The sequence below is a fragment of the Cynara cardunculus genome (assembly GCF_001531365.2).
Source record: "Cynara cardunculus var. scolymus isolate 2C chromosome LG 1, CcrdV1, whole genome shotgun sequence".
Taxonomy (NCBI): Eukaryota; Viridiplantae; Streptophyta; class Magnoliopsida; order Asterales; family Asteraceae; genus Cynara; species Cynara cardunculus.
The window spans coordinates 49,013,364-49,028,089 of NC_037528.1; the positions used below are offsets into that span (position 1 = coordinate 49,013,364).

The 14,726-nt window shown below is 34.0% G+C and overlaps 1 protein-coding gene across 1 annotated transcript in view; it reads right to left on the minus strand.

The window, feature by feature from the left end:
* LOC112507072 (disease resistance-like protein DSC1) overlaps positions 1 to 14,726 on the minus strand; it is a 21,760-nt gene that overhangs the window by 5,226 nt on the left and 1,808 nt on the right. The window contains exons 2-9 of the mRNA XM_025111485.1: positions 13,819 to 14,268; positions 12,592 to 13,657; positions 9,589 to 10,082; positions 9,263 to 9,486; positions 9,018 to 9,213; positions 8,395 to 8,905; positions 7,988 to 8,296; positions 7,071 to 7,856 (exon numbers count right to left, since the gene is read on the minus strand). Of these exons, the coding sequence (XP_024967253.1) occupies positions 7,071 to 7,856; positions 7,988 to 8,296; positions 8,395 to 8,905; positions 9,018 to 9,213; positions 9,263 to 9,486; positions 9,589 to 10,082; positions 12,592 to 13,657; positions 13,819 to 14,268 (4,036 nt within the window). The remainder of the gene's footprint in view (positions 1 to 7,070; positions 7,857 to 7,987; positions 8,297 to 8,394; positions 8,906 to 9,017; positions 9,214 to 9,262; positions 9,487 to 9,588; positions 10,083 to 12,591; positions 13,658 to 13,818; positions 14,269 to 14,726) is intronic.

Consider the following 14,726-nt stretch of genomic DNA (forward strand, 5'->3'; position numbering starts at 1 on the left):
GCTTAAACGATGTATTGTCCGGATTGTTTTAAACCGATCAAACGTTGAGCGGGTTATGATTGGTAAGAAAAGTTATCTTTTATAACTGGGAAGTAGGAATACGATCACTTGGTGGCCGAATTGTTTTAAATCGGTTAAGTTATGAGCGGGGTGTTGTCCAGACTTGTAATCTGGACAAAGATGTTGATTTTGATTCTAAGAGATAAATCGATCAAGATTTATGCGGTGTGTTGTCCGGACTTGTAATCCGGACAAAGGATGAATTATTCCAAGTGTTAAATCAGACCAAGCTTATGTTGTGTGTTGTCTGGATTGTTGACCGGAGATAAAGTCCGGCTAATTTAAGTGACTGGATTTAAAGTGTTGCCTTGTGTTTTTGATAAGAAATGTTATTTTATCATAAAATTAAGATTTGATATAAATGATTTTGGATTGATAAATAATAATTCCATTGGCTGCGTCTATTTGGAATTGTTTTATGAAAAGTTTTGATGAGGAAATAAGGGTGGCATATCAAGGAGAGGTGTACCATGGGATAAGGGTGTCATATCAAGGAGAGGTGTACCATGGGATAAGGGTGGCATATCAAGAAGAGGTGTACATTTGGATATAAGGGTGGCATTTGTATGTGTGATTGTATGATATAACTCTTTCTATTATATCCTTTAAGATTACTGTGTTCTGGAATCTTTAYTTCTTTGTGATTTAAAGATTTAGGATCAAGGTTCTTATTGGAAATCATAGACTAGATGTTATTGAGGAGAAAACGTCAGGTTTGGCCTGAAACTTTATAAACCTTGTTTTGACTTAAAAATGTTTAAAAGCGGCATTATGTGAAACTTGTTTGATTCAGAGGTATGAGATTTGTATAAGTGAAAGCTTTGCTTGAAATATGGAAGAAGTCTGGTATTGAGTTCTTATTTGTTCATATATTTGTTATATATATGAATAATTGTTTTCCATAAAGATTTTGGTATTTTCACCCTGCAATGACATAAATAGGATATCTCACTAGACCTTTCGGTCTAACCCTCGTTTTGTAATTTTAACTATATATTGCAGGAGGTTCAGACAATAAGGGAAAGGGGAAGATTTAATATTTTCTTATATGCATTTCTACTTAAAGATCTGCTTTAATGTATAGTTTTGATTGATTAGTACAAGTGATGTATTAGAATTTTTGGACCTTGTATTTGGTCATATTAGACTCTTGTACTAAGGGACCTGAATGGAATGATATCATGTATTTCTTTTATATGAAATATATGTTACATGCAATGTGTGGTTTTGGGGGTGTTACATCCTTGTAATTACTTTGTTGATTTTTGTTAAGTGCAATTTATGCACCTCATTATATTTAGTTTGTAGTTGCATCTTGCATGTAGATAGTCATTTGCATTAAGTTTTATTCAGTTTTTAGTCATATTTTTTATAATCTTCATTGGAAGGGTACTTTGGTATTTTCGTGGTGTTTGTGCGAGTTTTGACAGGTATTTCATATTACAAATGTGGTGGTGGACGTCGAGGTGGTTTTGAAAGCTTTGGATTAATAAGTGGGTAGACAACTGAAGAATGGAGCAAATGTTTTGGAAGCCTAAACTAAAGTACAAGAAAAGGAAAAAAAAAAGAAGAGAAGTTGCCCATTGGAAAGAAGAAAGAAGCAACAAGGCCTTGTACTTCAAAGAGCAAATTCAACAAGGCCTATGCTTAGTTTCAACAAGGCCTTGTGACTTTAAATCCCATTTCAACAAGGCCGTGTTTTGGGATTTCATGTGTTAGGTATAAAAACGAACTTTCTAGGGATTCTGAAAGGAGGCCGATTATTTTCTTGGGAGTAGCCTCCTGCTCCGTTCTCTCTCTTCTTCTTCCTTTCTCTTTATCTCCTAGATTAGGGTTTACCCTTCTTCCTCTCCAATACATAACTCGTTCATTCCCTACACTTTATATACGGGATTTCAAAATGAGCTGAAAACTCTTTTGATTCTTATTTTAGAAAAGTCRTTTTTGTAACTTTTTAYCTTATCTATTTAATCCATGTTTTTGTCCATCTTTGTTTCTTTCGCATCTCCTTRTTTTTMTACTCATTTATGCTTTATGTAATTTCTGCATTGTTCTTAATTAATTTACTGCTTTCTTAGGTTTGGAATTAATTCTTGGAGAGTGACACTCYTTGGATCGATTCTTGTAGTTTTCTTCGATTAATTGTACTGTTTTCGTTGGATTTATGATCACGTTTCATGGTGTAGTCTAGCTTCAATTAAATTGGGGCTTGTTGTCTTGGATTAAAAATCTTGGGATTAATCTTGGGCTTGTTATTTTTTTATTCCCTTAGCTAGGTCATAGTCTCGAGCAAATCTATGTTTAGCGCATCGCCTCCTCATGATCGACCTGTATGCTACACACATCCATACACTTGCAGTTATCTATACTATATTATAAAACATTTGACAAAAAACTCTTAAAAACCATTCTTTATATATGAAGTACTATGTATTAATGCATATTACTTAAATTTAAGATTACGATTAAATTGTGCATAAGTACAACTTATTAAAACTCTATTTTTTTAATTCGTATAACTAACTGCAGATAAACGTAATCGAATACATTATAAACATCCCATTTTAAATATCAAAAATCTAAAATATAATTAGGATAATCATTGAGTTCTAACAGAATACTTATTTTTATAAAAGTTATATTGTTAAGTCAAAAATAAATAACTTTGCTATTAGACCAAATTAAATTATAATAAAAAATTGAATTAAAGAAATTGTACAAAAAAACGAGAATTTTTAAACAGTTAATTTGATATAAATATCGATATATATTTTTCAAATCTTTATGATATCTTCAAATTTATTTTTATTCTAAAGTAAAAAAAATTATCTTTATCGAAACCATATAAACCGTAGTATATCAATAGAGACAAAAAATAAAACGAAACATTAAAATGAAGATGTATCTCGCTATATTGCGCAAGTATCTTTCTAGTAAATTTATAACACATCAATTTTCCATTATTGAGCAGAGGGTATACATATATAGACATTTACAAAGCAAATCTTAGACCATTTTTGTCTTTGACACACACACACACACACATATATATATATATATATAGAGAGAGAGAGAGAGTTTGTTTCAAATACAACCTGATTCATTTGTACAACCAATGCAACCCAAGAGAGTTCATTTATTATGATTTGAATATTTATGGAAGATGAATATGTTTAATTAATTATGATCAATACTTTATATTAGGAAACAATCAAAACTTCTATGAAATCACATATTAATCAAATGAAATAGACGGTTGAGATTGAGTTGTATTGGTTGCACAAATGTCATATGTTGTATAATAATCAACCTCTCTCTCTATATATATACACACAACGATTTCCAGATGTTTTTGTTGATTTCCTGTGTTGTCTTTGTTTCATTCTTTATTTACGAGACTATTTGAATTCATTTGGTACGTGACATTCCGGCATATATACTTCTAATTCGTTGTTAATGACTAGATCCAAATGGTACCGCTGACATTAACATAGACTATTTTGATTGTTGACGCATATTGTATTGTGCTTTTTAGAGTTTATTATGTTGGATTCTCATACTAGGATATGTGGAACCTCTTTGAATCATCGTGTTAAAACAACCACTTACCAAAAGCACTACTATAGAGAGTGGGGGAGGTTCTTACATATTAAAAGATGAACGGAAAATGAAACAGTTTGCAGTAGTCTTCGATCATGGTTCTTTATTTGTATAAGTTCTTCATTCCTTTGTAATCTAGCAGTCAGGCAACATATCAACAACGTATTGACTTAAATCAGTTGGTAAGCATTGGTTATGCTCTTCTTGAACTTAAATGCGTTAAACCCTTGAAGATTGGATTACGTTATTTAGGAAAATGGTGATGAATAGAAAAATTAAATCGATTCTTTTATTTATCAGCATCAAAATTTACTTTTTGTTATTCGTTGGCTTATGAACTTTTGAAAACAGTTGACAAAAAGATTACGTTATTCCTTTGGTTTGTAGGATCATATTATATTTGGTGAGATTTGGAAACAAATTTCATTCCAATCCTACGTTTGGTTTGAAAGATTTTCCAGATTTGAAATCTTAGGATTCCTTTCAAATTCATAAACAGGATTGCAAACATTGTAAGTGTGGTTGGTATTTCGCAGGATTTCACATGGAGAAAGTCGGAGGAGGGTGCAAAAACCTCCAAATTTTAGAAAACTCTAAAAAATGATTACCATGAGAGAGAAATATTTTTTATTTATTTATTCCAGCAATAAGAAATTTTGAAATTAATATTTTATTAAATGTATGGAATATTTTAAAGATATAATTATTGTTGTAATCTCTAAAATGAAGAGACTGTTACAACAGTTGAATGCAATATCTTTTAGAGGTTTTGAATTTTAATTCTCCATTTTGGAGAACCTATTGGAGATGCTCTAAGTAATCATTGTTTCGAGAAATCTCTAAATTTGGAGAATTTCGTTTTCTGTTGGAGAAGGTTTTAGGGAACTGTTGGAGCAAAAGTCTCCATTTTTGAGAATCTATTAGAGATGTTCTCATGATGTTTTTATTTTACACCGTATATATGATATGTTAAATTGTCTAACGTATTTTTTGATACCTAAATTATATAAATTTACCCATCTATAAGGATGTTAAAAAAACCATTAAATAAAAAACGAACTACTCCAGGATCTTGTTAACAATGTTCCTTTAACCTTCAACAGTCAGGGTGAGGACAAAGATTCCGTTTTTTCCTCTTTTCGGATAGTAAATATTTCTCAGAACATGAAGTGTGAATCAACATTCCATTTTGTGAAATCGAAGTCGTTTCGGTGGCTCGAAAGTCATCAATTCAGTCAATATTAGCATGCGGTTCGTCAATAGAGCCCCGAAATTCTGCTCGTTTCCCCCTCAAAATTAGTCCTAGTTATTGCTTAAAGTTAGTAGGTAGAGTTTCGGTTATTTTATTCTCAAGAGAGGTGTGTGAATCACCGGAAACTGGTGTGGCATGACTTTTCTGTTTGGGCTACTGGTGTGTGTGGGAAGGGGCTGCCCAAATAGAAATTAAGCTGTTGGTGCATATATTCGATGAGTGCCATGCGTTTCCCTATTATTGTGCTTTTCACAAGTTACGTTCCATTTTCTTTATATTGCTTCCATTTTAGTATTTAAGATTCATAGAATATGGTTGGGTTTTGGTTATTTTAATAGTCGTAAAATCAAATTTGTTTCGCTTTATGTCATTAAGTTAATAATTAGGATTAACAGTAAATCTTAGGTAATTTTAGGTCGAGAATAAAGGAGTAGACTTGGGGAATTGATAAGCTTGGTGAAGTTTAAGATACGGATTCCTAAACCTTTTTGTTCATATATATCGTTTAAATATGTTTATGAACCCGTAAGCTTTCCTTTAACTCATGTTTATTCAAATTGTCCCTTACCAAATTGTCCCTTACCACGTATTTCCGTTCACTCGTAATTACATGTGGATCTACAGTCCAATGTACAGGCCTGTGTGGCCATATGTCTGGCCCTTGTTCTATCAGTTGATATACAAGTGTATGTGTTTTTCGAGCTCGATTTGTCCCTTCATATTTTACTTGTCTGATTACGATATTTAATGGTTTCTTTAAGATTTTGTACCCGTATTGCCTTACATCTTGAACCCAATTTTTGCCCTTTTTGTATTATAATTGTTTATCCATGCACCGTGCATTTGGCTCAACCGTGTTTCCTTTTCTTCATCACGACAGGTAATTAAAGGGGTTGCTAAGATTTCGGGAAGAAGAGTATACGAGGTTCGATTGCAAGAGGTTATAAGAGGTTTATTGATGTTTGTGCTTGTATTTGATTTCTTTCATTTGTAATTAGACTAGCGGTTTTTTTTTCAAGAGTATGTTTGGTTTTAGTTGAATTATCGGGAGACATCTGAAATCATTTTTGTTGGAGTATTAATTCTATTGAAGACTTTATTTTGGAGGTTTTATATACCTGTTACATTATGTTTGAAGTAACTCCCCCTTCCTTTGGAATGGGGGCATTACAGATAAACTAGCTGAAAAACAAACTGTTGCCTACTAAAGTAGCTGATGAATTAGTCATATTTGGTAAAAACTAGTTGATAGGTTAAATTATAATGTCACATGATTTAAACAAACATGTTGAAAATTAATTGAAAGATATTTGGAAAAAAATTAAGAGTTAATTAAAACAAATTACRAATACAAATCAGAGACAATTTTCATTACATATAGTTATGATACTGAATACAAATTACGATTGTGAGGGAAAAATGACAAAATTATGTTACAATCAATTACATCTAAGCTTTGACATATGCATCACCACAATACATCTTTGTTAATCAGACTACCCACTCCGACCAATAGAATCTTCGATTATTACTGCACATTCGGATGGCACCTCCTTCTTGTGTTGGAGTCGGGAGGTCCTGAATGAGACTGAAATTCGTCTCTTCTTCTATATCTTCATCAAAAACAAGTCTAAGACCACATTCTTTTACCTCAAAATCATCACCGTATTTAATCGAAAAAGTAAAAAAAATTATTTGCCTCCTTCCATCCACTATAAATCCCAGTCCTAAAACAAAACCATATGAAATCTGACTTAGGGATTCCAGTGGAACTATATATAAATCGATAGTCGAAAACCAAAGAAGTCCCATCAAAGTTGTGCACATGATAGCCTTGTAAACTGCGGTAATCTTTGTAATCATAATAAGACTTTTTCAGCGTCAGAACAACACAAAATCCAAATCCCCTCAACTTGTTGTAGCAGAAATTTGAAGGCCAATCATACTGTAAGTGATTTCCCATACTTGTATGTGTAAACCATTGTGGAATTCTATTTCCATGATATTTTATATCCAAATCGTAATTGTCTTGTCCATCGAAGATTTCACGTATGTTATTCGGGAACTCCATAAATTGAAGCGAAGAAGAAATTTGGTTTCTACAACTATGGGAGGTTATAGAAGAGTTAAGATCAAGTGGAGGCTGACACATACAAACCGGGCTTTCAATGCTAACATTCCTAAACAATTTTGGACAACCTTCAAAAAACATGGATAAGGATGATTGAATATTAAAATCGGTAGATGGATTTTGATACAAGGAGGTGCAATAAGATGCATCAAGAATGCGAAGGTTAGGTGGAAGTTCTGGAAGCATTTCCAGCTTCTTGCAACCATAAAGGTAAAAACATCTAAGACGATGAAGTTGACTCAGACATCCAGGTAAGCTAGTAAAGTTATTCCCACCCAAATGTAGAGATTCTAGACATGATAACCCTCCAATGCTATCAGATACTTCCAATATATTGCAATCGCTAATATTTAATTCTCGTAAGAAACGTAAATCCGCCAATGAAGGCATTACTAGATTTTGGGGATGTTGCATCTTACTTAGAAACCATGAAGGTTGAGAAATTGAACCACACCATCTAGACCGGATCCTCTTCTCATGTCGACCAAATCCCAATATTTGAAGGTTGTTTTGAGAGAATACAAAAGAAGGAAGTTCCATTATGGCGGTACCATCGATACAAAACTCTTTCAAACTCCGGATTGTGCCAAAGAATTCAGGAAGTTTGTCCAGTTTTGAGCAACCCGAGAGATTCACAACTTCAAGAGAATCCATTTCGACTTTGCAAGGGAGTCTCCTAAAACATTTGCAATCTTCCATATTCAGAACAACAAGCTTCTTGAGCATCCCAACCAATGGGTGGACTTTAACCAAATTCACACAACCTTCAAGAATGAGTTCTTCGAGATTTGTGATCCTTTGAAATTGGGGGTACTTGTTAGGTTACGACAATGCCTTAGCTTCATCACTTTCAACATTTCAAAACACTAACATCCGTTACAAAAATGTTAGTACTTAAATCAAGGGCTGTTAAAGAAAGAAGAAATTCATGAACGAATACTTACCTTAGGTGTCGTCCAAAGAGTTTTTAAGTGGCTGTAAGACAAGTCAATGATCACAATGTTTTCTGGATAAAAATCCAAAGGGAACTCAAAAGGGCATCCATTCCAATATAGCAACGTTAGCTTATTCGATAAAGCTTTCAGCCTTCCAGAGTAATTCACCTTAGAGTCCTCCCAAAAGTTTCTGAGTTCCCCATAAGAAATTTTTAGGATCCGCAGATTTTTCATATCTTCAAAAGCTTCACCGTCTATGTGAACGTTTTGACTAGATTGCTCTAGAGAAAGGTCAAGAACTTCCATTCCTTCTAATGCCTAGATATAAGTAATAAGATTATCAAATTCTGAAAACATATAGCTTATTACTTAAACTATGTATTAAGTAGAAAAAAGAATCATATGCCAATTCTTACCTTATTTTTGCTCAATACGTTACGAAACTCTGATAAACTCCACAGTCTGCTCCACACTTCCTTTACCACAAATTCCTCATGTATAATTCTCCTTGCCATGCTTTGAATCAAGTCATGCATTTGAAGTGAATTATTATGTCGAGATATTGTAATAAGTGACTTATCTACTAGAACCTCAATATTAGCATGTGCACTGCTTCCTAGTACACTTGCTGCCAAATCTTTATCTTCCCCAATGAACGAGATGGCGATATCAAGAAATATGTTTTYCTTATMGAAGTCTAGCGCATCAAAACTTGGTCTAAGCTTTTGTTGTATCTCTGCATCAGGATATTTTTGGAGTATACCCACTTCGCTTTGCCACACATACATAGACTTGCCATACAAATGACTACCCAAAACTATAAGAGCCAAAGGGTGCCCTTGCAAACACTTCACAACTTGGTTAGAGAGCACCATGAAATCCTCTGTAGGATGCTTATGGCGAAAAGCATACAAATGAAAAAGCTCCCTGGCTTTATGAATCGGTAAAAACGACATGTCGTGAATGTTATCCACTTCATGAGACCTTAGCAACTGTTTGTCTTTACCGGTGAAAATAATAAAACTTCCAAAGGCAAAACCAATCAGGGGAACCGGCTAATGCTTCTAACTGCTCCCGATCATCCACTTCATCCAAAACCAGCAAGATCGGCTTAGATGCCATCCTCTCCTTTATTAACTTGATTCCGTCATTCACATTCGTTAACGTTTCAACTCTTGTTTTCAAGATGCTATTAATAATTTGCATTTGGACTTCTGTTATGCTTTTATGTTTTGCTACTCGTTGGACATTTTCAAAAAAAACAGCATCCCATAAAGTCCATACACATCTTGTCATAAATAGCTTTGGCARGAGTTGTCTTCCCTACACCGCTAATACCACATATTCCAAGCATGTGCACCTTACCCGGTCCAGTGAAGCGTGACAAGTCCATTTCCTCTATCTGGTCATCCACCCCTACGAGCTTCTCACCAACATCCAAGGATCTAATTTTACATGTCCTATCAAGGATATCTTTGGAGATGTCATCAATGAGCTTGGACTCATACCTGTTGGCCAAAAAACCGCACAAATAATGAAATGTATTGTATACATATGGTGTCGGTTAATTTGAAGGTGAAAATATATCATTGTACTAAAGAAAAAACTACCCGTTGGCAAAGTCTTGGAGATCACAACCAATAATGTCGGTAGCCTCGCGTAAAGCTTCCTTCCATTTAGCAACCTGTTCGGTTGTATTTGAACTTTCATGTTTTATGAAGGCTTCCGCATAGCTCCCGGTTTGTTTCCTCACTACATCAGGCTTTACATCATAATATACAATTCGGACCTCATGTTTGGGCTCCCCTGCTCGCTTGCAATCGAGGATTTTTGTGAGTTCCCTCAAACACCATGACGAAGATGCAAATTTTTTGGAGAAGACAACTATCAAAAACCATGATTCTTCAATGGCTTTGTACAGTTCAGGAGGCAACTCTTCTCCTCTCAGGTTTTCGTCATCATCTCTGAAAGCATTAATTCCTTTTTGTTTGAAATCTTTGAATAGATGATCCATGAAACTTTTACGGATATCTTCACCTCTAAAACTTACAAAAACATCATATGTCCATCGATGTTGAGAGGATGCACTCGTACTAGCCATTATCTATAATCAAAAGAACAGCTTAAAAACATTATGGAGCATTCAGACCGAAAAATATCAACCCGGAAAGAAAAAGTGAAAAGAGCATCAAAGATTGTCATGGTCAAGTTCTATTCACATCGGTAAGAAATGAAAATCGAATAGAAGTAAGAACCTGTTACAAGGTCAGATCAAAAGTTGATACAAGATTTAAACTCTCCCAAAATTAAACCTCAATCGAWTAGAAGCAAGTTCAAAATAAACCTCAAAATTGAAGTTGTAAAAAGTCCATGAAAAATTGGGGATTTCATAGATCGATTGTTTCCATCAACTTAAAAAGTACAATTGAGTGGTTTAAATGCTCATTCCATCCATTATCAACATAAATTTGCATCTAAACTGGTCATATTTTGATCAAGATTCAACCGACTGATAACAAATCGAAAGAAGAACAAGTAATTGATAACTTACGGTTTCTGTGTTGGATTGGAAGTCTGCAAATGAAGAGGAGATGACTCTGTCTGAAAATGGAAGCGGCCATCAAATTATAAAGAAATAGCCGCGTGTTGACCTCAAGTAACCTTTATATGGAAAAAGTTTAATTTCCAGTCCCTCAACTATGAAACTTATCCTTTTTTCAATTCATAATTAATGGATCCATTTAAAAGTTAGTTAAATATAACGGAGTTGTCTTTTTAGTTGTAGCATCAAATATTTATAATTATTTAATATATTATAAATTACAATATTTCGAGATGAAATAGAAACCAATGTTGGTCAAACTTTTTCAAAATCTKTATAAACACTTTAAAAAATTACGTTGATTTGACGTTAATTTATTTAAACTCGTTAATTAATATGAGTTGGRTTTCAACGAGAAAAGTAAKAATAKATCTCCACCATTGAATCAATCATAATTGAAAAAAATATRGTTTTGGTAATTGGTTCAATGTGCTTGTTGGCACATGTACAATGCACCRTTTATTGAAGAGTCGGTATGCGATTTTCAGATGACATGATAAGGGTTTGAGAGAGTGATTGAGGTCATATTCGGACATTTGATATCTGATACGAAATCCTTTCTAGGATGGTTTTTGCCAAAAGCATACAGACTCAAAAGCTCCACATCTTTATAATCCGGTAAAAGTGGCATGTCATAAATTTCATTCACTTTATGACATCTAAAAAAGTTGGATTGAGTAATGAAAATCGAATCGAACTAAAATACTAGAACATGGGGATTTAATTTGGTGGGAATAGGGCGGGGATGAGGCGGAGACCTCAACCCCCGTCCCCGATTAGAATGAATTTAATTTAATACAAAAAAAAAAACCACAACATCATAAAAGAACTAATAACCTAAAACCAAAAAAAAAATTAATTTAATAAAAAAAACTTAAATTCATATGTATCAAAAGATATTGAGTAATATAAAACCATATCGAGTAATATACAAAATTTATCGAGTAATTAAAGGGGGTTGCAAGAGGTTATAAGAGGTTTATTGATGTTTGTGYTAGTATTTGATTTCTTTCATTTGTAATTAGACTAGCGTTTTTTTTTCAAGACTATGTTTGATTTTAGTTGAATTATTTGGAGACGTCTGAAATTATTTTTGTTGGAGTATTAATTCTATTGGAGACTTTATTATGAAGGTTTTATATACCTGTTACATTATGTTTGAAGTAACTCCCCCTTCTTTTGGAATGGGGCGTTACAGATAAAGTAGCCGAAAAACAAACTATTGCCTACTAAAGTAGCTGATGAATGAGTCATATTTGGTAAAAACTAGTTGATATGTTAGATTATAATGTTACATGATTTAAACAAACATGTTGAAAATTAATTGAAAAATATTTGGAAAAAAATAAAGAGTTAATTGAGACAAATTATGAATATAAATCAAAGACAGTTTTCATYATATGGTTATGATWCTGAAAACAAATTACAATTGTGAGGGAAAAATGACAAAATTATGTTACAAWYAATGACATCCAAGCTTTGACATRTGCATCACGACAATACATCTTTGTTAATCAGACTACCTACCCTGACCAATATAAAATTTGATGATTCCTCCACCAATCGATGACACCTCCTTCTTGTGTTGGAGTCGGGAGGTCCTGAAYGAGACTGAAATTCGTCTCTTCTTCTATATCTTTATCAAAAACAAGTCTAAAACCACATTCTTTTACCTCACAATCATCATCGTGTTCAATCGAAAAAGTAATAAAATTCTTTGCCTTCTGCCATCTCCRTCTACTAAAAATCAGAGTCTCAAAACCAAACCATATGGTATCTAACTTAGGGGTTTTAGTGGAAACATTAAAAAGTCGATAGTCGTTAAGCAAAGAAGTCCCATCAAAGTTGTTCACATGATATCTTGGTAATTTGTTGCAATTGTAGTGATTATAATAAGACTTTTTCAGCGTCAAAACAACACATAATCCAAATCCCCTCAACTTGTTGTAGCAGAAATTTGAAGGCAAATCGACCTGTAAGTCATGTATTAGAATTTCAATACATCATAAACCTCCGATGAAATCCATAACCTGCTTCGCTTCCCAAGGGTTTTGGACTCTTCGCGTACAATTTCCCTTGCCATCTTTTGTATCAAGTCATGCATTTCAAGCAAATCATTGCGAGAAATGACAAGTAATGACTTGTCAACTAGAACTTTGATATTTGAATYTGTATGATAATTACAACCATCTAGTATAGTTGTTGCATCATCTTTATTTTCCCCAATGAATGAAGATGCAATATCAAGGAAGATGTTTTTTTGTTGAGGGCTTAACGCATCGAAACTTAATTRAAGCACCCGTTGTATCTCTTCATTAGGATATACTTGGAGCCCGTCCAATTCGCTTTTCCACTCCTTCACAGTTTTTCCGTAAAGAAAAGATCCCAAGACCTTGAGGGCAAGGGGGTGACCTTTCACATACCGCACAACTTGCAGAGCAAGTTCTTGAAAGTCTTTAGTAGGATGTTCTTCATGAAAAGCATACAAACTAAACAGCTCAAGAGATTCAAAATAATTGAGAAACTCCATGTCATAGATTTCATCCACTTCATGAGACCTTAGCAATTGCTTGTCTTTACAAGTGAAAATAATCAAACTTCCTGGGGATAACCAATCACATGAACCTGATAGCGCTTCTAACTGATCACGATGATCTACATCATCTACAACAAGTAGGATCCGTCTAGATGCCATCCTTTGTTTCATTACCATAATTCCTTGACCAATGCTGGGTATCCTCACATCTGTTGTTTTCATGATGTCGTTAATAAGTTGCATTATGACATGAGTTAGTCCATGTTGTTTTGTGGCCCTTTGGACATCATCCAAAAAGCTACATTCCTCAAAGTGGTTATATATGAGGTTATAAATGGCTTTGGCAAAAGTGGTCTTTCCTATTCCACCAATACCACATATTCCAATCATGTGAACCTTGTTTGAGTGAATAAACCGTAACAAGTTCATTTTCTTTATACGGTCATCCACCCCTACAAGGTTCTGGCCGACATGCAAAGGTTCATGAGATAATGCTTTTAGGATTTCTTTAGAGATACTAGCAATGAATTTGGACTCAAACCTGTTGACCAGAAAGAACCCCGAATGTGAAGAATTAGTTATAATAAAGTTACTAGATGAAATGGTTTGGGAGAAAAACAGCTACTTAATGAAATTCAAATGACATGGCTCCTTATTAATTTGATTAGGGATATAAATCTTTATAGTAAAGAAAAAGTTTACCCATTTGCCACGTCATGGAGATCCCATCCAGATAAGTTGGCAGCCATGGATAAAGCTTCTTTCCATTTAGCAACCTCTGCTCTATTCAAAATCTCATGTTTGGCAAACGCTTGTGCATAGCTCCGAGTCTGTTTCCTCACCACATCAGGCTTCACGTCATAGAAGATCACTCGAACCTCATGCTTGTGCTCTCTCGCCTCCTTGCAGTCGAGGATTTTTACAAGTTCCCTCAAACACCATGACGAAGATGCATAATTTTTAGAGAAGACGACTACCAGAAACCTCGATTCTTGAATGATTTTGTCGAGATTAGGAGATATCTTTTCGCCTAGGGTGAGATGCGTATCATCTCTAAACACATGAATTCCTTTTTGTTTTAAATCTTTGAATAGATGATCCATAAAGCTTTTACGGATATCTTCACCTCTAAAACTTACAAAGACATCATACGTCCACCAAGGCCGTTGAACATATGCAGTAGCCATTATCAATGAAGAAAGCTGTGTTAAGCACATGTACAGATCAACCAAAAAAGAGTATCTTAAAAACATTATGGAACATTCAAACCGAAAAATATCAACCCGAAAAGAAAAAAGTGGAAAGAGCATCAAAGATTTTCGTTGATCAAGTTCAATTCACTTCGGTAAGTAATGAAAATCGAATAGAAGTAAGAACCTGTTACAAGGTCAGATCAAAAGTTGATACAAGATTTAAACTCTCCCAAAATTAAACCTCAATCAGCATAAAATTGCATCTAAATTGGTCATATTTTGATCAAGATTCAACCGATTGATATCAAATCGAAAGGAAATAATCAAGAATTTAAAAACAGATGAAAAGAAAGAAGAACAAGTAATTGATAACTTACAGTTTGTGTGTTGGAAGTCTGCGAATGAAGAGGAGATGAT